The 27090-nt window shown below is 46.2% G+C and overlaps 1 protein-coding gene across 2 annotated transcripts in view; it reads right to left on the bottom strand.

Moving 5' to 3' along the window:
* PCSK6 (proprotein convertase subtilisin/kexin type 6) overlaps positions 1 to 27090 on the bottom strand; it is a 191200-nt gene that overhangs the window by 15104 nt on the left and 149006 nt on the right. Inside the window, exons 14-18 of one of the 2 annotated variants that reach the window (XM_053223634.1) lie at positions 10919 to 11098; positions 10714 to 10752; positions 4646 to 4748; positions 3490 to 3686; positions 1739 to 1826 (exon numbers count right to left, since the gene is read on the bottom strand). In XM_053223634.1, coding sequence (XP_053079609.1) covers positions 1739 to 1826; positions 3490 to 3686; positions 4646 to 4748; positions 10714 to 10752; positions 10919 to 11098 — 607 coding nt within the window. The remainder of the gene's footprint in view (positions 1 to 1738; positions 1827 to 3489; positions 3687 to 4645; positions 4749 to 10713; positions 10753 to 10918; positions 11099 to 27090) is intronic. The other variant, XM_053223635.1, reaches the window with a different exon arrangement.

The following is a 27090-nucleotide window of genomic DNA, read 5'->3' on the forward strand; positions in this document are numbered from 1 at the left end:
CCCCTGCTCCCGACACCTGAAGTCACCAGACTGGGGTTTGGGAGCCCAGGTGAAAGGTGCCATCACAGCTGCCCGTCCCAGGCCACCTGCTGTGGCCATCAACTCAATGCCTCCTTTCCCCTTGGGGACCTACTTCCTTGACCACATCATCCTTTAACTGTTGATCCTGCCTTGTCCACCTAATGGGTTTAAATGACCGCAGGCGTGATGTGTGACTCTGATGGGTCCTGCTTCCTTTTCTTTACCCAGACTCCTGGGTGTTTGGGCGGTGGGCCCTCTTCTCTCCTGATCTTCTTCTCTCCGAGCTGGCAGAGAAGGGCGGGCTCAGGGGAACCTCATGAAAGCAGCGACATCACGCTCCCTGGGGAAACAGTTTCTCTCCCCAGTGAGTAAATGGGAGCAGTAATATCACGGTCACAGATTGCTGTGAGGATTTAAATGAGGCAACATTGGTGAAAACACCTGGAACAGCGCTTGTTAAAGGTTTTCATCACAACCTACTCCAAAGGCATTCCACCTCTACTGGTGAATTCCAGCCCTGGCTGGAACTGGGTGGAAGGGAGGCTGGGGTAGGGTAGGGGGGCTGCAGACCCTCTGGTACTTCACCATGCACAGGCCGTTCTCACCTGGACCAGCAGCATCTCATCATTTGGGAGCCTGCCCAGAGCTGCTGGACCAGGGTCTGCATTTTTTAAAAAAATGCTTTTATTTAGTTGTGAGAGAGAGGGTTGGGGAGGAGGGGCAGAGAGGGAGACAGAATCCCAAGCAGGCTCTGAGCTGTTGGCCCAGAGTCCAATGCAGGGCTCGATGTCACAAACTGTGAGATCACAACCTGAGCTGAAATCAAGGGTGGGATGCTTAACTGGTTGAGCCACCCAGGAACCCCCAGGATCTGCATTTTAACAAGAATCCTGGGAATTTCCTTGCTCACACTGCAGCGGGGGTGCGGGGGGCGGGGAGCGCTGCTCTCACTGACCCTTCCATTTCTTCCTTAACATGTAGACCCTGGCTCTAGTCCCTGGACTATGGCAACGTTCAGAGAAGGTAGTTTCGAATAGAACGTTTCCTAAGCTCTAAACAGTAACTTAGAGGAACAGGTAATATATATTTGCTTTTGCATTAAATGCAATTTAGTTGCATTAAATGGGCTACACAAACATTCCCAAGTATTCTAATAAAAATCCTTAACCCAGTAAAAGGTTTCTAAAGCAGATGTGTACTGAGCTTGGTGGGACAGGGAACACCAGGAATCTAAAGAGCATTCCCAGGCAGCAAGCTCCCAGAGCTGGAAGGAGGTATCTGAGCTGGAAAAGAAGAGAGAGAAGGCAGAGGACGGAGAGGAGGGAGGCTGGGCTTCCCAATGCCCCACCTCCCCTCACGTGGACAGGAGGGACACGGGGGGAGTAGGTGGTGTTACTGGTGCCTAAAAATGGGAGCTCTGTTAGAATCTCACCTTTCCAGCAGCCAGCCCTGCTTTTTACGGTAGCATCGATTCCTGTGTTTATCAGTTCCCCAGTGCAGCATAAAGGATAGAGATTTTGCCTTGCCTGTCTTCTAACTTCCTATTTTAAACATCAATCTCCAAGTGGAATTCTGATTTCTACAGACTCAGAATCTTCACCCTGAAAGGCTTTGGGCCTCTGCTTTTCGGAAAAAGTTGCCCAAACTTGGTAAACCAAGAAAACGAAAAACAGCATAAACCCTTTGCCATTCTTCAGGTTTGAAGGGAGGGTTTTACCTGAATCCTTCTTTACAGACAGTACATTTCTCTGGTTCATCAACACACTTCCTACAGCTTGGGTGGCATTTAAGGCAATTTTTCTGACCTGGAGAAAAATGAGGAGAAGAGAAGGAGAAAAATAGATGTGAATCGAATCTGGGCAAAGAGGACTCTGGCATTTCAAAGCAGGGTTGCTGGCATAGCTCGTCACCGGTGTCAGCTTCCAGGAGGGATGATGGAGTAATAAAATAGCCAGGGCAGGCCCAGGTGTGGGATCAGAGGCCTCTCACCTCTCCTTTCTGGAGTAAATTAAAGTCCTTACACCATTCTGAGGCTTTGGAGTGGGCCCTGGCAGAGGAGACATCGTCTGCTTCTGTTTATTTCAACAAGGACTAGAGCCAGTTCCTGGCTGACCAAGCTTGAGATTAATTAGGTGCCAGTCTTTATCTATATCTATATCTATATCTATATCTATATCTATATCTATATCTATCTATATCTATGTATATATATAAGAAAGTGACAGGATGGAGCCTGAAGAGGCCTGGGAGCCCTGCTGGTGCCTTCACAGGGGACTTTATTGAAACTTGGCAGTTACGTACACCAAGAAATAAATCTACGATGCCCATCCCACCTCCTGGGGAAACGCTGGGTCTCCATGACTCCCATGTGCTTTTCCCTAAGTTATTATCTGGTCTTTCCCTCTGGCATCTCATCAACGCCACCTGGCGTTGTGCCTGGACACTAAGGGCTGCTTGCTGCCCTCTGTGCCTCCTCCTCAGGGCCCCGCACGTGGTATTACACACTCACTCAGACACACACACACGCACGCACGCACATGTGCACGCGCAGCAGCAGCAGGTGTTCAGGGGAGATGCTGGGTCAGTAAGGGTGGCTGATTCTTGTCTTGGAAGCAGGGTGGGGATGAAGGAAACTCCACCCTGAAAGCAGGTCTGGCTGGCAGCCCAGGGCAGGTGTTTGTAAAGGCTGTGAAACACATCTTGCAAGACTATTTGTTTTTCCTCTAAAGAGATTCTGGTTATTCGATGGCTTTATTTGTCTTTAAAGATTTCCTGGCTCCTTCTCCATAGGAGGAACACTAATGCCGTCACAGGCTGGATCAATGAACCCTCCTGCCTGGCAAGGGCCTCTGTGGGAAGGCTTCCACCTGCAAATTGCCAATGTCAAAACAGTAGCTTCTTTGAACTTGAGGACTATCCTCCATCAATTTAACCCAGACCCTGTCTTTTGTCTCTTCTGGGGCAAGGTGAGTTGGTGACACACTGGCATGGGTCACGAGCCCCAGATCCCCCCACCCATCTGCAAGACCAGGAGAGCACCCCCACTCACTGCTGAGTTCAAGTTCCACCTGTGCCATTACTAGCTGTGAGCGTTTTGCCACCTCTCAGCTTTGTTTCCCCATCCTCAAGACCAGGAGAGCACTCCCATCTCTTAGGGGTGTGGTCACTACCTGTAAAATGGGCCACCAAGACTAACCCGTTTCTTCTGGGCCCAATTAACACTGGCCAGTAGGCTCCTCTGGGTTTTTGGAGGACTGAAAACCTTCTGCCCAAACTTGAATCCTGATTTCAGCTCAGCAGTTCTTCCGAGGAGGGGCTTTCCCCCAATTTTGACTACCCAGTCCATAAGCTGGTGCTGGATTCCCTGGGAAAATTCTCCCAGGAGAAGGGACCCCAGCCCTGAGCGGGGGTGAGGGGAGGGGGAGAGGGACTGACTCATCACTTCTACGCACACAGACATGCACTTACTTTCATCGGCATAAAATCCGGCAGGACAGAATGTCACACAGGTGTTCATCTCCTGATGGTGATAGAACCCACGGCGGCAGGACAGGCACTGGGTTGGGCTCCTGCCCGAGCAGGTCTCACACCCCTTGTAGCACCGGCGACAGCGTCTGGCTGCTGTGTCCCCAAAGTAGCCTGGAGGGCACGTGTTCACGCATTTCCTGTGGGAGCAGAAGCCACAGAGGGCCTTTGCAACTCAGCCCCGCATGGCCCTTGGAGCCTGCAGCACCGCCAGGTCCTGCTGAGGCAGGATAGCTAGCTGGGGAGCAAATCCCAGGCACCCCTCTGCACCCCCAGCTTAGCAAAACTCTCAGGGAGCCAAGGCCTGGGGGTGAAGGTTAAACCATTAATGCCCATCATCCTGGTGAACACAGCTGAGAGATTCCTAAGTACCCAGGAGAGGATCCAGGACTTGGACAAGAACCCAGGAATCCTTTGTTTCAAAGTCTCAGTGGCACCTGGATGATGGTATTCGACTTTTGGAATTTTGAGCTCTGCCAGAATGTCACCGATGGTGCCCTTCGAGAGTTAGACTCACTGGACAATGCATAAAGGCATCAGGCTGGCTGCCTGTGTACTGTGCAGGGCACGTGTGGCTGTGTCTGGGAGCTCAAGCACACCAGGAGAGACACGCCCGCAGCCCTGCATGGCTGCACCATTGCTGGGGCCCCTGGTGGCCATGTGTCCCACCTTGTGTGGTTGCACCGCTGACTGGACACCTGGGGCTGGGAGCTCTCCAGGCGCGGCCCACAGGGCTGACTTTCAGAACAGTGCTGGCCTCTAACATGGCATTTGTCTATAGTTCCCAAGTGGTCAGTCTTGGGATGCTCAGTCTGACCAATCTTTGTTTAACAAAATGGGTACAAAATGGTTTATAAGCACAGATACCACAATGACACAGCTTCTGATTTCATGAATTACTTTGTGATGAGGACCAGAAGTTACTAATACGTACGAAATTCCAAAGCAGTAAACCTCAATGTGATTTCCTTTTTGGGGTTTTACATTGATTCATAAGTAGGGTACTAGGCTGCCGGGGGCTGAGACAGCTTGAATCAGGTCACCTTAGCGGTATGCCGAGGAACTCCAGGACATGTGATTAGAAGTCCCAGCCCATTACCTGCTTGTCTTGGCACTCCCCAGGCTGAAGTGGACACAGTTCAAGCACTGGTCTGCATTGGGGCCATCACAGCCTTTGTCACCACACTCCGGATGGCACACACCTTAAAGACATAAGCATTTCCTTTCACCCAGAGAGATGCTTTGTCAACCAAATGCAGTCCCCTAAGACCCTGAGTCAGGTTGTCACAGCCTAGGTGGGTCGGGATTAGCTTCCCTAGAGAGTGGTGGATCTGCTGGGGCTGGACGGCAGGACCTCAGCTGGACAGAGTGCCCACCCCTATGGCAATCTGGCTACGGCTGAGAGCTGAGCCTAGCTCTCAAATGGGGCAGCCTGAGAAGGAAAACAGCCAGCGGTAGGTGGGGACCCAGACCCACAAAAAGACGAGCACTGTGAGATACCAGGAGAGAGGCTGGTGGTGCCTTCTTCGGGGCATTCCTCTGCAACAGGGTCATGATGCTGGCACCAGCCATCTCTCTAGATTCCTGACGTGAAGGACAAAGCAAGGCAATATGGGGCATCAAAGGCATCAGGGAAACTGCTGCCAAGCGGTGAGGATCATGGAAAGGATGGGAGAGACGATTCACTACATGCACTGGTGGGAATAGGATGGATCTGCAAGCCCAGGACCGCTGTGTGGGGCTGTCCCGGGGCGGGGCTGAGCTGGGCTGGGCTGTTCCTGGGCGGGGCTGAGCTGGGTGGGGCTGTCCCTGGGTGGAGCTGGTCTGGGTGGGGCTGCCCCTGGGTGGGCCTGGGTTGGGCTGGGCCTTTCTCTGCAAACCTTTCTGCTTCCCTCCCTCTCCTCCCAGTCCCCTGCCACCCCCAAATTCTGACTCTGGGGGCCTGTGTGTTGTTGGAAAAGTGTTGGAGAGAAATGTAGGGAGCTCAGTGGACTCTAGCAAGCCTCACTCTTGCAGGTGGTCTGCCCTGCAGGTGGGCCACACAGATGAGCCCAGTTAGAAGTGTCTAGTGCCCTCAGGCTGGGGTGGGGCAGGTCCACAGATGTCCCCTTCACCTGGCCTGAAGGACATGACCACATCATGCTGAAGACCAGCACTATGGTGGGACCGCCTGCCCACCTCATCCCTCACCCTCCTACTCTGGGCAATGGTTCCAGAAAACTGCCCCATGTGGGGAGGTGTCCAGTGGGGTATTACAAAGGCTTTGGAGTCTTTAGAAGAAAAAAGCCTTCTGTAAGGTTTGAGTTGTTGGAAGGGGTGGGGAGTGAGTTCAGAAGCAAAGAAGAGGTGATTTGCTGGCCACCAGCATTTCATGGGGATGCAGGCACAGACAAAAGTCCCCATTCTCTGTTGCCCACAATGGGTCTTTGCTGAGGTACACAAAGCCCTCTTCATTCGTCCTTAAAGGGCCTGCGGACCTTCCTAGTGTTAGACCCGGTTTATTTTGCTTCCCTCCCTGAAGGTTTACTGTTGTTGATATTTCCAAAGTTTTCATTGTGGGTCCCACTGTGAACCCCTTTCAAAGCTGAGCTTGTCCCTGGGAATACACTGGTCTGGGCTGGGGAGGGCTTTGCTGCGGGTAGAGTTCTAGTGCATGGCCTGACATGCACAAAGCTTATCATGGAGGCTACCCTCACCCCGCCCCCTTCCCCAGCTCCAGACTGTCAGGCTATTTTGCAGTCAGTTCTCATTTGATTTGATTCTTGTCCACCTCATTCCGGGCCATTTCCAGATTTCCAAGCAAATCCTTGCTTCCTGGCACATTGTTTTTCAATTACCCACTGCGCAGAAGACACCTATGAGTTTGGCCACTGGGCTCTGACCTTCCACCCAGCCCGAGCCGTGGGGGCCTCAGGATACACCACCATGAGGACTATCTGCCTTCTGTAGTGGTTTCTCCCCAAGGCCAATGGAGGCAGGAGGTCTGTCTTACTTGATAAAGTAAACAGTTTCTTTAATCTTAAGGAGGTTTGGGGGGGGGACAAGGAAGAGACAGACCAATTTCCCTACTCTCTCCCAGCACGGGAGACAGAAGCTTCAAGAGGCTGGATCTGGACTAGGGTGTTTATTGCTATATTCCCAGCACCTAGAAAGGTGTCTGGCATAGGGCAGGTGCCAACTAAATATTTGCTGAGAAGCTGAAGGGTAGGAGAATGGATGAAAGAAATATGGGTGGAAATTGGGAAAGTGCAGGTAACCTCACCATCCACAAACAGAGCAGTCTAGGACGTACCAAGAGAGGGATAGCCTTGGGAGAAGGCCTGGTTCATGGCATGTGGACTTCACCTTCCTCCTCCCTCCTGGGGCCTCTTTGTGGTGGAGAAGTTAGTTAATAACCCCAAGGGAGCTCCACACAAGGCTGGGGTCCCCCTAACAGTAACAGCAAAACCCCATCAGGGCATCTGGCTAACCAGCCGTGTCCAGCCCCAGTGAAGAGTGTGGTAAGATATTGTCCAAGGCAGGACGCTTAGATGAGCGTCTGTAAGCACCTCTCCTACAGCTGTCTACTTGAGTTGTCTCCAAAAGCCCAATGTCAAAATTCGCCTCTCGATGAATTGTTCTTGGATTAAATCTACCTGGTTGGTAGATTTACCACTTATCCTGCTTACTCCATCACTCCTAAGATTGTGTGTGTGTGTGTGTGTGTGTGTGTGTGTGTGTGTGTTTTCTGGTACAGCTGTAACACATTCTCTGGGTAAGCATATGTTATTTTTGTTGCCATTTGTATTTGTTTTTCCTCTTTCCTCAATTAGCATGAAAATTCTTCAAAGACCCACTGCCATCCTGTGTCATTTCCCAAGGTTCCAGATACAAGGGGGAGTGTGATTCATGTGCTGACAGTCTGCCAACTCCCACCTACTGGGTGTTAGAATGACACAGGCTTATTTGAAATCTCTACCTTAAATCTTTTGTGGAGAAAATCCAGGATTAAAAAAACAACAACCCACAAACAGGGGCACCTGGGTGGCTCAGTTGGGTAAGCATCTGCAGAGCCTGCTTGGTATTCTCTCTCTCCCCCCCCCACCCCGCCCCTGCCTCTCCCCTGCTTGTATGCTTGCAAGTGCTCTCTCTCTCTCTCTTCCTCTCTCTCTCTCTCTCTCTCTCTCTCTCAAAATAAATAAATTAACTTAAAAAAATCCCCACAAACAAGTGTTAGAAAGCAACTTGGGAATTCTCAATGGCCTTTGTCATAAGACGCTTAGACCAGTTTCTGAAGACGCTTAGATACTTAGGACTGCCTAAGTATCACGATCTTTCCCCTGTCGTTCATGCTGTCCAGGAAGAGTGTGCTGGCATGTCACTGGCACACCAGCAGACATGAAGTGGAGTGGCAGGGACAAAGGTGGCTGACTGCAGACGAGAGGTATGGAAGAGAATAACAGACCACTTTCACTGCAGGTCTGATCTCTTCCCTGATGGCTCTATTCTGCTGGGTGAGTGCTAATGTGCCCAAAGTCCATGACCTGACAATGTCCTGCACTGGACATGCCACGTGTCCTGCGAATCAATTCCCCTGTGCCTGTTGAGCTGTCCTGGAATGCATCCAGGCAAAGGCTGCATGGGCTCTTGGCTTCCCTCAGTCCCGTGGGGCTGACCACACTGTCCTGCACTTACCTTAGCTTCCCTTCATCCTCATGACATTCTGTCCTTCCCTGGAGGCCACTCTCTCATAGCAGCCTGAGCACCACCCTATGTCCTGCCATCATCATCACACTACGTGGAGTCACCCAGGACAGCCACTGAGCATCCCCAGACCTGCTGAATCCACCTCTGAGGTGGGGCCCAGCCCTGGGCCTGCTCTTCAACCAAGCATCCTAGGTGGGTCACTGGGGCAGCCTTGCTCTCTGCCATGTCTGGTGCTTGCTCTCCAGGGACCTCCCGCTGCTCCTCAGCCACCAGGCGGCTCTGTCCCAGCAGGTAGGCCATCGACCCCAGTTTCCCTGGTACCTCACCCAGCCCATGTGGCTACTGCCCCCCACTTCCTGCTGGACTCACCAGCCCCCCCGATCTCCAAGCCCTCCTCTCTAAGTTGGATTTCCACATACTCTTTTACTTTGGGGACCCCAGATTCCACCACTACCTTGGACGCAGTGCTGTCCTGTGCCCCCTGCTGCTGACCCCTGGGACCACTGTTCCATCAGACCTCTCTACCCCTTCCTGACACGGTAACTGCTCTCTGGTGCACAGGGCCCAGGTGGAGTACCACCAGGCTGCAACTCATCACCCCTGTGCACCTCTGCCCATGCCAGTTCTCCAAATTCTTAAGAACCTTCTTCCTAGTATAACCACCCCGGAAAATCCCTGCTTCAACCTGCTGTACCTCTGTGCTAAAACTGCAGAAAGCTGATAATAATCATGGGCCTACCTCAAAATCACCCTTCCCTCCACCCTGTCTCTTTCCCTGAGTTTCTGCCCTGAGGCTTATCTGTGACTGAGCTTCTGGAAGAGGCATGGACAAGCCCTTGAAAGTGGAATCTTTTTTATTTTTTATATATTAAAAAAGATCTTTTTTAAGTTTATTTATTTGAGATAGGCAGAGACAACATGAGTGGGGGAGGGGTAGAGAGAGAGGGAGAGACAGAGAGAATCCCAAGCAGACTCTGCACTGTGAGCACACAGCCCAATGAGGGGCTTGAAATCATGAAATTGTGAGATCATGATCTAAGCTGAAGCTGAGAGTCAGACACTTAACCCACTGAGCCACCCAGGCGCCCCTTGACTATGGAATCTAACATGGCTGCTTCCTCCTCCCCCGCTCCTCCTCCTCTTTTTCCCCTCCTCTCCCATTGCCCTCCACATCACCCCACTCTTGCTCTCTCCCCATCTCTGTCTCTACCTGCTGTTACTGGCCTGCCCATCCCACTTGCCCCAAGATTGTAGGGACCTTCCCCGAGAGTCAGGAACACTTTCCATTCCCACAGAGACATCCTCTATCCATCTAGGCCATACTTGGGAAAGACTAAGTGACTTGGGCTACAGGGCAGTCATATTGTGAGATTCCAGGACAGTGTAAGGGTAGAGTCAGTAGCAGATTTTAAGGAAAAAAAAATTAGTCCTTTATTAATAATTACTGAATCTTGCCACCATTTATAAATCGCAGGTGGAAACAGAGCAGATTAATCCATACATAATTCAATGCTCCATTTTAAAGGAATGGTAGAAGAAATTTAAAATGGAATCAACCGTAATTTATGCTTGATATGTATCAGTGGAATTCTCCATTTTGTTACTTTTCTTTTTTCAGAAGCTATTAGATAATTCAAAACATCAATATCCTTAGATATCACCCATCATTTATCAAACAACTGTAATATTTACCTAAGCAAAATATGCCCAACCAGAAACACTCAGCTTCTCACAAATCACTGTGGGTTGGTGCAGAGGGAAAGGAACAGCTTTCTACCTAATGTGCTAATCATGACTGCGCCCAGCCCAGAGGCTAGATATGCCAGAAGCCCTCTCCAGGCTGCTGCCTCCACGCGGGCACTGGAGGTCCAGAGCCAGGGGCACCTCCCACCTCCCAGCAATGGTATGGCTGGAGAAGAAGCATTTGCACGAGGCATCTTTACTTTCTGTGAGATTTTTTTGTTGTTGTTGTTTAAGTAGGCTCCACACCAGTGCATGGCTTGAACTCATGACCCTGAGATCAAGACCTGAGCTAAGATCAAGAGTCGGATGCTCAACCGACGGAGCCACCCAGGTGCCTCTCCTGTGAGATTCTTAAGTTCCTTCCAGTGGCATCAGTTATCTACTGACATTCAGAGCTAAGACTCTCTCCTGGAGTCTTCATCCCAGCTCTCAAGGCCAGTCAAGACCAGCACTGTAAGTTCCTCTCCTGGCTATCTGGCTATGCTCATTCAACCCAACCTTTCTGGGCCCATTTCGACCCTCGTCCTTCCCACATTCTGGCCATAGGGACAGAAAGTGGATGGATTTGAGAGGGTCAGGAGGTTGAGGCATGAGACGAGGGACTCTGAAATAAGTGGGTGCCCCAGGAGGGGGCTCATTAACCAGGAGGCAAGTCCCAGTTCTGGTTGGGCATATAGAACCTTCTGTTTCCCAGCCTTGTAAGGTTGGAGAATACTTACTGGTTCGAAGCATACTTACTGGTCTGTAAGATATTAGGAGAGCCGTGGGTGGAAGGAGCTGTGTGGGTGTAAATTGCCATCATTATTACAACTTCCAGAAAGGGAGGAAGACCTACCATCACAATCCCCGCTTTTGCCAGGTATAACCCCACGTTTTAAGAGCCAACAGTGGAAAACCAAAACTCGCTGAGGTTTGCCATCTCCCTTGGCTTCGGGTTCATTACCTGTGTAGTCTTCTTCGTCCTCAGGAACCTCGGCCTGGGGCGGTGACAGAGCGGCCTTGGGTGGCTCCAGCTCCGGGGTCGAAAGCTCCAGCATCCGAGAGCGAGACTGATGGGAAATGAAAGTGTTGTATGGGTGCTCCGCTGTGCCGTACAAGATGAGGCTCCATTCTTTCAATTTCCCTGGAAGACACCAAGCCCAGAGTTACCGGACAGCCATGAAACCTCCCTCAGAAAGTCCTTGAGGCGCCTGGCCCGAGGCCGCCATCACTCACAGAAGAACCAGGCACAGGGCTCCTCCTGGGGGCTCTTCACCCACCATCTAGTCACCGGAGAACCAAGGACGTGCCAACTGCCCAGGCCATGTTCTCTGTCCCCCAGTCTCACCATGGCTCTGCTGATTGGCTTCCTTGCCCTCTTGGACTATCCAGTGGGTGGACCTGGGGCCTGGCCCTGAGCCTTTTCCCATTTGCTTCCAAATGTGAAAGCTGGATTCCATATACCGAGGAGTCCTGCTATTTGCATCCTTGACCCTGGATCACACGAAGATTGGTCTTGGGATCCTTCCTATGTAGCCCGCCAAGGTGGGTGGGAAGTGTGGTAGGGTGGGAATAGCAGTGCAAACCCAAATGTCCCCAGATGCTGGGTGTAGAGAGGATGTCCTCAAAAATGGCAGGATGGGGGCACCTGGGTGGTTCAGTCAGTTGGGCATCTAACTCTTGATTTCGGCTTGGGTCACGATCTCTCGGTTCGTAAGTTCAACCCCCACTTCAGGCTCTGTGCTGGCAGTGTGGAGCCTGCTTGGGATTCTCTCTCTCTGCCCCTCCCCTGCTCATGCTTGCGCACTTTCTCTCTCTTCTCTTTCTCAAAATAAATAAACTTAAAAAAAAAAAAAGCCAGGATGAATGGCACAGAGGCTGGATTGTGCATGGGGAAGTGAGAAGCTTGGGGAGGAGGGGTAAGGGCAGTGTGCCCAGCCATGAGTGAACAGGGGTGGGGACCCCACCGTCTACTTCCATGTGGGAATGATGGCCCATGCTGCTAGGTCTTCCCAGGTGTACAGAGAAGTGGAAATCTGGCCTGCAATTTGTAGGTGAAATCCCTGATCTTATAAAACACAGTAGAAGCCAAGTTAGATATGCCTGGGGCTGGCCCAGCTACGCGCACCACGGGTCTGAGCTTCCCTTCCTAACTATGTGTTCCCAGCATTCAGGGAGGTGAGACCATATTGAGGAGGTCATTGCTGTTATTCTTGTGCAAATGAGAGGCCAAGGTCCAATGTGGCCAGCAGGGGACACACTGTTCATGCTGAAGGACTCACTGCCTCTCCACCCCAGCAACCATGCAGCTGTGAGCCACCTCAATGAACCCTCATGACAGGCCACGGTGACCCAAGCTAGGGACAGTGTCTTTGCCAGCTTCGTATCTGTGTCAGCTGGGAAAAATCTCTGGCTTCCTCTTCATTTTCTATCATTGGGTTTCTTGGCAATCGGAATGCTTTAGGTGACGGGAATTATTGCTCTGATTAGTCCCTAAGTGATTTGTGTTTTTATTGTCGCTTCTGTTCACACTATTCCACTTCTTTCCTCTGAAAGGCAGGCCATCTGTCTTTAGATATCTGTCTATACACTATTTTTGCCACATGGTCAGCTCTGCCGGTATAACTTTAACTTTTATTCCAGTTCCAGGAATCCCTTGGACTCCCTAAATTCTACAACACGGGCTCCTGCTTGTCCACATACCCCAGAAGCCTGTGGGCTAAAACCCACACTGTCCTAGGAGGACAGAGGCAGGACTGGCCTGCAAATACCAGGCCACACTTAAAACTTACTGTGTTGTACCCCCCTTTTTTTTTTTAATTTTTTAATGTTTAATTATTTTTGAGAGAGAGACAGAGTGCAAGCAGGGGAGGGGCAGAGAGAGAGGGAAACACAGAATCTGAAGCAGGCTCTAGGCTCTGAGGTGTCTGCACAGAGCCCGACACGGGGCTCAACCCCATCAAGGGTGAGATCATGACCTGAGCAGACTTAATGGACTGAGCCACCCAGGTGCCCCTTATTGTGCTCTTCTAAATGGTGTCTGATTTTGATTCAGTTACACAATGTGGCACAGAGCCACACTCTAGCTAACCAAGGTCCCAGGCCCCGAAAGCCTGCAGCCCTCAAGCTGTTCCAAGTCAGGCCCCACGTCACCTGGGCCTTTCCCGGCCTGGCCAGGGCTAGAGGATGCAGGTCCTTGAATTTGCAAAAATATTCCTGAGCTATTTCCCAGTACATGGACTTCCAAAGGGCCTGGTTCTTTTAAACACTCCGTGACCATTTCCCTAACACCATGAGAAGCACTTCACCCGGGTGCAGGTGCAGAAAACACAGTCCCTGATTATGAACTGTCATCCGTTCTCAACTTCTGAAGACCAAATTAGAGCCAGATTTCAAAACCACAGAGGAGCCGGGCACGTTAACTGCAGGGTGAGGAACCGATTAAGGGGGAGCACGAGGACCACACGACAGGGAACAAGGCTCTGTAAGCTGTCATTTGAGTCAAGACCTGTTTCCGCCCTGTATCGTGTCTCCCAAAACACCCACGAAAGCCCTCACCACTAAAATTAGACTCGTATTTTCAGATAGGGCTTTGGTAGGACAAACAAAAGAGGCTGCTCTGAGCTCAGGATCAGCAAGCACCCAGCGGAGGGAGGGGGAGCAGGAGGAATTCAAAGAAACCAAGACAGTAGATCCTCAAAGTTCTCAGCACAAGGAGAAAAATCATTTTTTTTCTGTGTGTGTGTGTGTGTGTGTGTTTATGAGACAACGGATATTGACTCACTTATTGTGGTAACTACACACAATCTAGGTAAGTCAGGTCATTATGCTATACATCATAAACTTCTTCTTTTTTTAAAATAGTTTCTTTTCGGGAAGCCTGGGTGGCTCAGTCGGTTGAGCGACGAACTTCGGCTCAGGTCATGATCTCACGGTTTGTGAGTTCAAGCCCCGTGTCGGGCTCTGTGTTGACAGCTCGGAGCCTGGAGCCTGCTTCTGATTCTCTCTGCCCCTCCCCCACTCATGCTCTGTCTCTGTCTCAGAAGTAAATAAACATAAAAATTTTTTTTAAATAGTTTCTTTTCTTTTTTTTTTTTAATGTTTATTCATTTGGGGGGGAGGGGCAATGAGAGAGACGGGGACAGAGTTTCCACAGAGGGCTCTGTGCTGACAGCAGAGAGCCGATGCTGGGCTTGAATTCATTGTGCAAGATCATGTCAGACCCTTAACCGAATGAGCCACCCAGGTACCCCTGTACATCATAAACTTCTACAATGCTGAGTGCCAGTCATATCTCAATAAAACTGAAAGGAAAAAAAAATATTAAGAAACCAGCAGGAGGAGCTGCCTTGGGATGGTAGGAGGGGAGGCTGCAGTTCAGGAATAGGAAAAAGACTTCATTTTTACTGTATTCCCTTAGGGACTGTCGGATTTTTGTTCTGTTTTGTTTTTAAGCCACAGCATATGTTACCTTTCAGATATATAATTAAAAATTTGTTTTTTAATGTTTATTTATTTTTGAGAGAGAGACACACACAGAATCCAAAGCAGGCTCCAGGCTCTGAGCTGGCAGCACAGGGGCTTGAATCTACAAACTGTGAGATCATGACCTGAGCCGAAGTTGGATGCTTAACCGACTGAGCCACACAGGTGACCCTCACATATACAATTTGAGAAGAAATCTAAGTTTAATGAAAAAAAGGGGGAGGTTGTATACTCAAAGAAAAAAACGGGATACTTGGGGCTTTGGGTTTATGTTTCTGAATAAGTAATAAATATGAATGAATATGAATAGCTAAAAATCCAAAGGTATAAAAGGGAATATGGTGGAAGTCTTCCTCTAGCCCTGTCCCCTGGCCACCATCTTTCTCATCACAAGTGACCCCATTACTTGTTTCTTATGTACCCTTCCAGAAGCATTTTATTCTTTTTATTCTTTACCAAGCAGATATGAGCATATATATTTTGTCCTGTCCCCTTTATCAACACACCTGCTACACCTTCTGAACCTTGCTTCTTCCATTAGCAAGGCATCTCGATGACCTTCCCACCCCTGCAGCAGAGAGACGTTGAATCATTTAACAGTCTCCTATTGGTGGGCATTTAGGTTGTTTCCAATTTGCAATTATGAACAGTGCTATAACTTGGTCACATGAGGAGGGGCCCAGAGAAGTAGAAAGAGGTCCTAGTGTGTGGCCCGGTCCCCAGTGTCAGCTCCCTCCACGCTAACCATCCCCAGAGTCTGCCCTCGCTCTGGGGGAGATGAGACATGTGAATGTGGAAGAACCACAGAAAAGTAGAAGGAGAACATAGCTGGGGCTACCCCAGACCAGGACTGGGTCCACACTCGACAGAACTGCCGTCCAGGGGCAGGATGATTGAAAAACGTTGGCCTGCTTTGGACAAAGCATTTAGCCAGAATGTATTATTTACTATTCAGGACACTCAGCATGCCTGTTCAAGTTTACTGGGACAAAAACCAAGCAGTTCCATTAATTCCTTAATTTCCAGCAGGGAGGTCTTAAAAGACATCCAAATCCAAATTCTTTGGTTTTTCTTTCCATCAGCCTCCTGAGATTGTAAAGAAAGAACAACAAATCCACCTGCTTAGCTGCTTGGGGCCAGCACTGTCAGGACTCTGCCTCCAGATGTCACCAGCAAAGCCCAGGCAACAGTAATTGTGTCCCAGGCACATGATAATCCTGGCTAATGCCAATAAATGGCTTTATCATCATTCACTATCTTCAGTGCAGCATTTCCCCTTGATGAATTGAATTGGTAATGAACAAACAGGATTATTCCTATTATTCAAAGGAAGAACCAGAATTAAGGAAGATTACGGTTGAATTTGCCAATAGGAAAGTACCAGCAGTAATAAAGCTTTTCTTTGCCTCATATTTTGAGTGAAGCATTAAAAATCCTTGAGAGGGGAATTTACAATTGGAGACAAAGAGGGTAGAAGTGGGGGAAAGTTTTTGTTAGGCTAAGAACTCTGAGCTAATACTTTTGAATTCTTGGGTTTTCTTTGGGCATAAGAAGTTATTAACAATAAAGAATTTATTAATCCTCCCCTGCCCTTATATTGAAAACATGCAGGGAGAAATTCTTTAGTCAAAACATAGTAAAGAAAGAGAGACCTAAAAAAAAAAATTAAGAAAGAAATACATTTCAGTCTCTGCCCTCCCTCCAGCCCCAACCCAGTGGAAGTTTTTTCCACATAAGGGCCAGTGAACCTGACTTACAAAGTTTATGAAGTTTAATGAAGAGGTTTTGGTGGAAGGAATAAAAAAGGCTCACCTCCATCTGTTTATAAAAATATACAAAAACACTTTAAAGGGAGGATTTTATGGTATGTGGATTATAGTTCACTATATTTCAATAAAGCTATTATATGAAATACTGTATATATATATATATATATGTATACACAGACACATACACACGTGTGTATTATAGACAGAAAGAAACCCCAACATTTACTCAATAAATTTAACACATAATTAAAAATGCACTTTAAATCCATATTATGGCAACTAAGAGGGAGGAGAATGAAGGGAATTTAGGAAACAACGTGGAAAGGACAAGGAAGAGTGTCCACACATGTGGGCCACCATGTGTGCGCATGTAGGCGCACACACACGCACACCTGTGCATGTTTCCCTCAGAGCCCAGTGCAAGACAGGGGGGATGAGAGAATCTTCCCTACAATCTTGTAGTCATAAAAACCATTAAAGATGGTGTTTTCAGTACCCGGAAAAGGATCTAAGAATCCTAAGTGCTAGTGTTCATTCAGGTGAAGGTAGAACAAGTACGAATTCAGTAAAGAACAATAGTGGTCCTGTACGGCAATGCACAAAATAGCATTTTCCTTAATGGCACCCTAAGGTTAGGTAGGATACCATCTTTTTAACGTGTTTTTTTTTTTTTTTTTTGCTTTTTTCAAAGTAATGAATTCACAGTTTGAAAAGTCAAGCAATGGTACACAGTCTAGTCTTTCTGTTACTGCCCCCTCCCTCTCTGAGTCCTTTTTTGGGACACGGTATCTTTTCACACTCAGAGCGTCTATTCTAGCACTTAGTACCTCATTGCTTGATTAAATGTGTGTATGCTATGTCCTGGTTTCTCATGGTTTTTTTTTAAAGTTCATTTATTTATTTTGAGAGAGAAAGAGAGAAAGAGAGAGGGAAGAGAATCCAACAGGATGCACACTGTCAGTGGAGAGCCCAATGCGAAGCTCCATCTCACGAATGTCAGATCAAGACCTGAGCTGAAATCAAGAGTCAGATGCTTAACCAACTGAGCCACCCGGCGCCCTTGGTTTCTCAGTTTTAGACACCATCCAGTGACATCCTACCTAGGATATGGAGAAGAAGCCCCACTTTCACGCCATCCCTCATATACTCACATCCTTCCCCATATACCCAACACTCTGTTGACATGATTTCTTACTGGGTCAGTATTCAGTGTCTTCTCCCCCACCTTCCTCCCATTTCATTTTGTGGGAGATTTCCTCAGGGCTTCTAACCTATCTATTGACTTCCTAAGTTTTGCCTCACGCTTAAAATTTTCAAAGTATTTATCTGGTTCTCCCAATGTTCTTTTTTTATAATACAGAATCCTGTTCTTGGTTTATAGATGAAATATTTTCTCTTCTCTTCCCTGAGGACACCTATGAGATAACGGAATTTATATATTGGTCTCTGCCCTAGTTCCTGGTACAGAGCTCCTGAGACCCTTGTTATTTCCTAAGTGATAAGGACAATAGGAACATCTCTTGTTAAAACATTTGTCTTTGACCCTGTCCCTAACGCAGGACTCCTAAACCCTTGCAAACTCCTAAGTGATAATAAGGAGCATCCTTTGTTCTCTGGAAGTGACTCTGGGCGAGCTCCTGGATGGGGGTTGGTCACTAAAAAGACTAAACTAAGATTAGTAGCTTGGAATCTTTAGTCCTGCCCCCAACTTCTCTAGGGAGGGGCTAAAAATAAAGATAGTAACGGACTATGCCTATATGAGAAAGCCTCCTTAATATCCCAACAGTATATGGTTTGGTGAACTTCTAGGTCGGCAAACACACACCAGGAGAATGGCGCACCCCAACTCTGCACAGATGAAAGCTCCTACTCTCAGGGCCCTGCCAGACCTCGCCTTGTGTATCTCTTCATCTGGCTATTTATCTGTATCCTTTACCATTTCCTTTAACAAATGGATAAGTGTAAGTAAGAGCTTCCCTGAGTTTTGGGAGTCATTCTCCCAAATTAAATGCATCCCAAGAGGAGGTCTTTAGAGCACCCATCTCTGGCTGGTAGGTCAAAAGCACAGGTGGTAACCCAGACTTGTTACTGGCTTCTGAAGTGTATGTGAGTGTGTAAGGGGGAGCCAGGGGCAGTTTTGTGGGACTGAGCCCTTAAGCTGTGGGATCTAACGCTATCTCTGATGGTGTCAGAACCAAGTTAAATTGTAGGACGTCCAACTGGTGTGACTGAGAATTGCTTGTTGTGGGGGAAAAAAACACACATTTGGTGACCAGAGGTGTCAGAGGTGAAGTGTTTTGTGTGAATAGTAGACACACAGGAGGAACACAGACTAGGGAATAACTGGTGTTCTCCCTACACAGGGGAACTAAATTTTTCTATTTTGTAATACCAGTTAAAGTCAGTTGAGTGTCTGACTTTGGCTCAGGGCATCACTGTTCATGAGTTCAAGCCCCAAATCAGGCTCGCTGCTGTCAGTGTGGAGCCTACTTGGGATTCTCTCTCTCCCTCTCTCTCTCTGCCCCTCCCAGGCTAGCACTCTCTCTCTTAAAAATAAGATAAATATTAAAAAAAACAATTATAGTTTTTCTGAAGTTTTCTGCCTTGCTCCTTCCCCTCCGAGTTTCTTCTCTGTTCGAGTTTGTTTCTGTTTTAATGTCAGATAATTTCCTCAAATGTCTGGTGGTCCTTGTACTGAGGTGTGCCTCAGTAGTGAGGCACTACAAAGCTGATTGACAGTTCTGTGTGCTGGAATATGGAAACGTATTTTTTTGTTTGTTTATTCACTTTGTACACGGCCAACTTCCTGGCTTGTGCAATATGAGAAAGAAAATGCCATCACAGTGTATGAGGTGGCTCAGATGTACACAACATTTACATAGTAAATGTGAACACTTCCCATCAGAAACAATGGAGGTCAGAGCAAAGCATATCTTTACACTGCTGAAATTAAAAAAAAAAAACACTGCCGACTCAGAATTCCATAAAATGAAAATACTATTTACAACTAGGTGGATACATGGAAACATCACAATGATTTCCTCAAAGCACAAAGTCAATGTGTCAACAAAGCAAACACACACATTTTTCAAAACAAACAAATAAAATTGGTTGAAATAAAGACTTTTTTTGAAATAAACCTAAGCTGAGCAAACTCATGGCCAGCAGGCCAACATGATAAGAAATGATAAAGGAAATTCTTCAGGCAGAAGGAAAATGATACCAGATAAAAAACTGTATCTATAGGAAAGAATAAAGAACATCAGAAATGGTAAGTATGTGGATAAACAAAAAGAGTAGCTTTTTTCCTTCTCTTACTTTCTTTTTTTAAAAATGTTTATTAAAAAATTTTTCAATGTTTATTTCTGAGAGAGAGAGAACGAGCAAGGGAAGTGCAGAAAGAGAGAGGGAGACACAAAATCCAAAGCAGGCTCCAGGTTCTGAACTGTCAGCACAGAGCCTGATGCGAGGCTCGAACTCATGGACAGTTGTGATCATGACCTGAACCGAAGTCAGACACTTAACCGACTGAGTTACCCAGGCGACCCCTTCTCTTACTTTCTTTAAAAGACAAAGACCGCGTAAAGCAAAAATATCACTGTCTGATGGAGTTGGTAATATAGAGAGAAGTAAAATATATGACATAATTATAGCACAAAGTGGGGAGTGGGAGAATAGAATGACACTGTCGTTAGGCTCTTAAATTTGTGAAGGGTGAAGTCCGTGCGATATTAATTCTAAGTAAACTGTAATATATTAAGGCTACATATCGTAATCCTTAGAGTGAACACACAAATATTGCTAAAAAGTCAAAAAGGAAATAAATGTAATATTCAAAATTATTTAATACCCTCCCTCCCAAAAAAAGGCACAAGAAGAGAAACCTTTTTAATATTGTTGGATTTAGTTTGTTAACATGGGGCTTGGAATTTTCGTATTAATGCTCCTGAGTGAGACTGGCTGAAAATTCTCCATTCTCATACTGTGCTGTTGGGATTTGGCACCAAGGATATACAGGTTTCATTAAACCACTGGGGATCATTTCCCCTTTTTCAACTGTCTCAAAGAGTTTACAGAATATTGATATTATTTCTTCCATTTGAATGTTTAGTAGAATTTGCCAGTTCATCTATCTGGTGAATTGTTATCCTTGAGTTTTCTTTTCTTTTTTTTAAATTAATTTTTTTTAATGTTTATTTAGTTTTGAGAGAGAGAGAGTGAACAGGGGAGGAGCAGAGAGAGAGGGAGACACAGAATTTGAAGCAGGCTCCAGGCTCTGAGCTGTCAGCACAGAGCCCAACGCCAGGCTTGAACCCACAAACCGCGAGTGTAAAATCATGACCTGAGCCAAAGTCGGACACTTAACCAACTGAGACAACCGAGTTTTCTTTTAAATTATATAATCAATTTAATAGGATAGTTTCAATCTTTATTTTTTTCTTGTGTCAATTTTACTAAGTTGTATTTTTTTCTTGGAATTTGCTCATTCCACTTAAAATTTCTTTTCTTTCTTTCTTTTTTTCTTTTGGTTACAAGTTTATCATACCTTCTTACAACAATTTTAACGTATACAGGATTTATAATAATGTTCCTCATTTTCATTCCTGAAATGATATAGTCTCAGTTTTTTCCTTGACTGATCCTCCTAGAGGTTTATCAATTTTATTCGTCTCCTCAAAAAACTAACTTATGGTTTTCTTGATTCTCTCTTTCATACTTTTGTTTTCTAGTTCACTAATTCCCGCTATTAAAAAAATTCTTTCTTTCCTATTTCTTTGCATTGATGTTTTTGGTCTTTCTCTACCATCTCAAGCTGGATGCTTAGCACATTCATTTTTAGCCTTTTGTCTTTCCTAATGCATAAATTTCCCTCACTCCACAACTTTCCTGGCATTCCACTTGTTGGGATATGTACTATTTTTATTATCATGTAGTTCTATATATTTTCTAATTTACATTATAATCTTTTTCTTTTGACACATGGGTTATTCGGAAGCATTTTTCAATTTTCAAATGTATGGGCTTTTTCTAAGTCATCTTTTTCTTTTGATTTTTAACTTAAGTGTAATGTCAGAGAACAGGGTTTATATGCTACCAATCCTTAGAAATATGCTGAAGCTTGCCAACCAGCCCACTACGTGGCTGATTTTCATAAATATTCCATTTATGCTTGAAAAGAAATTTTATTCTTCGGTTGGTGGGTATAGACCCACCAATAGACCCATTAGACAGACCCATTAGATATAACTTGTCAGTTGTGATGTTTGAATCCTATATTCTTCAATCCTGTTTTATCTATCAAATATATTCGAGCATGTTAAATCTCCTACTTAGTGTGTGAGTTTGTCTTTTTCCCTTTGTACTTGTAACAGTTTTTTGCTTTCTATGTTTTGAGGCCGTGTTAGAACTGAACCAAATCTTTTATCAATGTGTGGTAATACTCTTTAGAGCTAATGATGCTTTCTGTGCTGACATTTCTGCTTGTCTGATGTTAATATAACTACACCAGCTTTCTTTGGGTTGGTATTTTCTTCGTATGTCTTTCTCCATCTGCTTTATTTTTTAATTTTTCTGGTTGTTTGTTTATTTGTTGTTTTTCTGTTTTAGAGACCCTTCTTCATAGTTCTTAGGGTCAGTCCCAGCAGGAAGCAGACAGCATAATTAAAGGGGGATAATCCAAGGAGGCTTTAATAAAGAGACTGTTTACAAAGGTGTGAGCAGAGCAAAACAAAGTTACAACTTTGGATAGTGGCGTTCCCTGGGGCTAGTAACAGAACTGGTGTTAAGACCTTAGGTTATTTTATTCTACTGGCTAGGGTTGGGGGCAGGACTGTGACCCTGGGGAACTCTGGCTGCTGAGGGCAGCTGGCGGAAAAAATAAAATAAACTCATAAATAAATTTTTTTTCTCCCTCCATTTTCCTCTGGAGTTTTGCCTTGGCTGAACTTAACCGTAAGCCATAGGCAAAGAGTCTGAGATGATGCCAGCCTCCTAAGGCAGAGTGGGGTGGAGAAAAATAGACAATGGGGCTGGTAGACACCAGAAACACACTTGGCACGAGAGAAAATATATTTTTTTAAAATCTAATATGACAATTTTTGTCATCTAAAATGAAGCAGTTAGTCTATTTACCTTTACTGAAACTAGGACTTCTTTTGAACCACTTGTTTTATGTGTTCTGCCATAGGGTTCTTTTTTCTTGTTTTTCCTTTCATGCCCTGAGGTCCCAGCTTTATGCAGGTGCTATAAAACTCTCTAGGTGGGCTCCCCAGATTCAGCGAATACCCTAAGGCACAAGCCACCATCAATCCTCCATTGACCTGACTGTCAACATGTCAATCAGCTTTAAAATTGTTTTCTGTGAGCAAGCAAGGACTAGGAGTCTGTAACAACTTTTAACATTTCAATTCCGTCTTTGATTTGGTCATTTGTTAGCAATTTAGAAAAAAGATTTACCTTAAAAAAATTTTTTTTAACATTTATTCATTTTTGAAAGGCACAGAGAGACACAACGCGAATGGGGAAGGGGCAGAGAGAGAGGGAGACACAGAAACAGAAGCAGGCTCCAGGCTCCGGGCCATCAGCACAGAGTCCGACGCGGGGCTCGAACCCACAAACCGCAAGATCATGACCTGAGCCGAAGTCGGCCACTTAACCGACTGAGCCACCCAGATGCCCCAAGATTTACCTTATACTATAACAAAAACAAAACCAAAACCATTGTGGAGAAAACCAAATCATAAACAACCTGGAATGGAAAAAAAAATTATCAAAACTCTGGAGGAAAATCTTAAGATTATCTTCAAAAAATTAAAGGTTAAATAGCACATGAGGAAAAATATTTATAGGAACTATGACACATGATGGGCTATTACATCTGTATTTTACATGGAGTACTTTCTCAGCAGTGAGGGGGGCCTGGGTGGCTCAGTAGGTTGAGCATCTGACTTTGGCTCAGGTCGTGATCTCATGGTTCCTGTGTTGGAGCCCTGCATGGGGCGCTCTGCTATCAGTACAGAGCCCGCTGTCCCTCTCTCTCTGCCCCTCTCCTGCTTGTCCTTTCTCTTTCTCAAAAATAAACATTAAAAAATAGTAATAACAACAGCAGCGAGACGTCTTGGGACAAAAACAGAAATGGCATTTTCCAAAGAAAAAACACACTCTGTACACAAATATTTGGAAAAAAGTGTTCATCCTCATTAGTAATTATCACAATGCAAATTAAGGAGAGATATCATTTATTTCCTCTAGAGCTGGCCAGTGAGTGTGCCTGATGAGATTACAAATTTGTTCAACTATTTTGAAAAGCAAATCCGTAACAGGCATCAAAAGTAGATATGCTTCCATCTCTTACTTGTCTGGTGAATGGTCCCCAGGAAATAATTTTAAATTTAGGAGAAAGCCTTTTGCACTAAGCTGTCTATTTATAATAGCAAAAAAAAAAAAAAAAAAGAAAAAAAAGAAAAAAAGAAAAAAAAAAGAAAAAAAAAAAAGGAAAATAGCCTGCATGTCCAACAATAGATGCATGGCTCAAATAAATTATGGTGTTTCTACTTGGTAAAGTTTTATAAAAAAAAAATGCTGCTTACAAAGGATGTATAATGATATTAAAAGATGCTTGATATGCAAGTCATACAAAGAAATCCAAAGTTATGAATGCAGCCTGGTTAGAACTCTATAAAATGTCAGGAAACAGAACACCAAATAGAAATATAGATGTATTTTTGAACATGACATGTTTCTGGGGGAAAAAAAAGGCAAATGTTCAAAAATTAAATGCACTTATATATTTGGTCGTGGCTCTGGCTGCCAGAATATTGCCCAGTGTGGGCAGCATGGACCTCCAGGTACATCTTTTTTTTTTATGTTTATTTATTATTGAGAGACAGAGAGAGACAGAGCATGAGCATGGGAGGGGCAGAGAGAGGAGGAGACACAGAATTTGAAGCAGGCTTGAGGCTCTGAGCTGTCAGCACAGAGCCTGATGTGGGGCTTGAACCCACCAACTGCGAGATCATGACCTGAGCTGATGTTGGATGCCCAACCGACAGCCATGCAGGTACCCCTCCAGGTACATCTTTGTACCTAAAAGCTGATTGATGGTACAGGAATGTGACAGAGGAGTTTTGGGGAAGCTCTTTCTCTTCTCCATGCCAATTGATTTTTCATTTTCAACCACATTTAGACTATTATGTGCAAAAATGAAATATTAAAGAAAAAAATCTCATCTTTTTATTACGTTCACCATCAGGAGATATGAAACCAACTGGCAATGCCATGACTCATAACCATGCACAACGGCGGTTGGATTGTCCCCTCACCTATCTGAAGTAGGAATGTTTGTTTTTTTCTTGCACTAGGAGACCTGGGGGATGGCAAGGAGAAGGGAGGCAAAAAGACCAACCAAAACATAGCGAAGCAAATGGGGTTAGAAGTGGGACTTTTGGATAGCTGTGTGTATAGTGACTGTTTGGAAACTTTACTGAAATCTTCAGTTCTGGTTGTTTTTTTTTTTTAAATTTTTAATGTTTATTTATTTTTGAGAGAGACAGAGACAGAGTGTGAACAAGGGAGGGGCAGAGAGAGGGAGACACAGAATCTGAAAACAGGCTCCAGGCTCTGAGCTATCAGCCCAGAGCCCAACACGGGGCTCGAACTCACAAGCCATGAGATCATGACCTGAGACGAAGTTGGACGCTTAATCAACTGAGCCACCCAGACGCCCCTGGTTTTTTGTGTTTTTTTAAAAATTAATTAATTAATTAATTTAGGGAGAGAGCTCAAGCAGGGGAGGGGCAGAGAGAAAACGGGAGAGAGAAAGAATTCCAAGCAGGCTCTGTACTGTCAGTGTGCAGCCCCATGGGGGGCTCAAACTGCAAGACCACTACCTGAACAAAAGGTCACTTAACTGACTTTCTTTTAAGTAGGCTTCTTGACTAGTGTGGAGTCCAACACTGGGCTTGAACTCAAGCCCCTGAGATCAAGACCTGAGCTGAGATCAAGTCAGACGCTTAACCGAGGGAGCCACGCAGGCGCCCCTCTTCAGTTCTGTTTCAAGAGAAGCAGGAGTGATAATCTAGAATCGTACTTTCCAGAAATGAGAGTTCAGTGACAAACTTGAAAGCCGGCACAGAAGGCACATGCTTTGAAATCTGACTTTCTTCCTAGCCGTCAGGACAAGATAGATTGAGCCCTGGATCGCAGATTGCAAAATTTCAACTCCTCTTGGAAGCGGAGATGAGCCCAAAACAGATGTCAATTAAATAGCAGTCAGTAAAACAACAATAAAACGAGAACAGCTCTCCTCTTAGGAAGAAATGCCTGAAAGAGCTAACTTAACTGAAAGGAAATCAGAAAACCATGGAACTTTAGATGGTGAAAAAAGGAAAATTGCAGTCACATAGGAGAGACTAATTTCTTCCACTTTTAACCGATTATTAAATGTTTTTACTGAGTGTGCACAGCCGAAAAGAGAACTGATTAAAATTCTATGAGCTCTTGATTTAAACAAGGTTCATGGGTGCACGCACATTCAGTCATCCAACAACTATTCACGGACTGTGCTCAAAGTGCCCGGCACTGGGGGCGGGAGAGACGAAAGCCTGAGCACTGTGCTTCAGAAGGCAAGCTTTGTCCGCCCACAGCAGAGTCACATTGGACCAGTTCTACCTATGACACTTTTGATCACCTCTGCCTCTGCAATATTTCATCCACATTATTGAAACTCACATTAGATCGGCCACCTGAACATGTGTTTTAGCCCAGGTTCCCTAGAAAATGGGAATCTGAGGCAAAGCCTGGGGACTGAGGCTTTATTGGGAGGTAGGATCCCAGGGCAACAAGAGTGGGGGATGGGTGGGTGGAGAAAGACAGGGGAGGGGGCAGGGGACAACCCCCCAGCAGGCTGCAGCTTCACAACAAAACAGCAGGGCCCTTGGCCAGGAGACATCCTTCAAAGAGGCTTTGTGGGATGCAGGGAAGGGCAAAAGCTCCCCACCCCGCCCCTCCGTCTTTTGGGCAAACCTGCTGTGCACTTCCTGATGGGTCACCTGCCCCCTCCAGGAAGCTCAATCCTGGGGAGCCCAGATGTCACACTTCTTCTGGAAGTGGAAAGAAAAGTCACAGCCTCCCCAAGTCCTGCTGGGAAGTACCTGACTCCCCAGAGCCCCTGCAGCTCTTCCCTGTGTGGGAACAACTGTGCCCCAGTCCAGCCTTCACAGCGGGGTGGGGGGGGGGAGGGGCGCAGGGGGGTTGCTCAGGAGATAAACTGGGGGCCAAACCTCTTCACCGGGCAAGAGGGGGGCCCAAGGGCAGAGGGGCTGAGCCAACCTGGAGAGGCATAGAACAGGTCCAGGTGACACTGATGGAGTAAATTGTAATCATTACATGTGCTTGGAGGTAGAAGGCATGAACTAGCATGAGCAATATTTGAAAAGAACCTTTTACCCCTGGCCTTTCTTTGGTCTTCCATCCAAGTGAGCACAGCATCTTGGTAAGATACTGTATAAGAGTATGAGGCAGAGTTGCAGAACTGGTGACATGTGACACATGTGATAGGTTCCAACATGGCTTAACATCAAGAAATACTTGGTACTTTTAATATTTCAGGCACTATGGTCAAACACCAATCGAAACCCTTAAAAAATCTCACGAAGCATTTTTTTTTCATATAAAATCTTCCTACATTTGAATCTCCTCCAGGCCTGTGAAGTGCATACTATGATTCCCATCATGCACGTGCAGTGATGGGGGCTGAGAGGAGAGTCTGTGACCAGGCCAGCAAGTGGCCCAGTTGGAACTCAGGCCACACCCACCAGAGACTCTGCCCTGGGCTCACCCCAAACAGGTCCCAACACCCATTTCCTGTGCCCAGGACCCCAGT

The sequence above is a fragment of the Acinonyx jubatus genome, chromosome B3 (genome assembly GCF_027475565.1).
Source record: "Acinonyx jubatus isolate Ajub_Pintada_27869175 chromosome B3, VMU_Ajub_asm_v1.0, whole genome shotgun sequence".
Classification (NCBI taxonomy): domain Eukaryota; kingdom Metazoa; phylum Chordata; class Mammalia; order Carnivora; family Felidae; genus Acinonyx; species Acinonyx jubatus.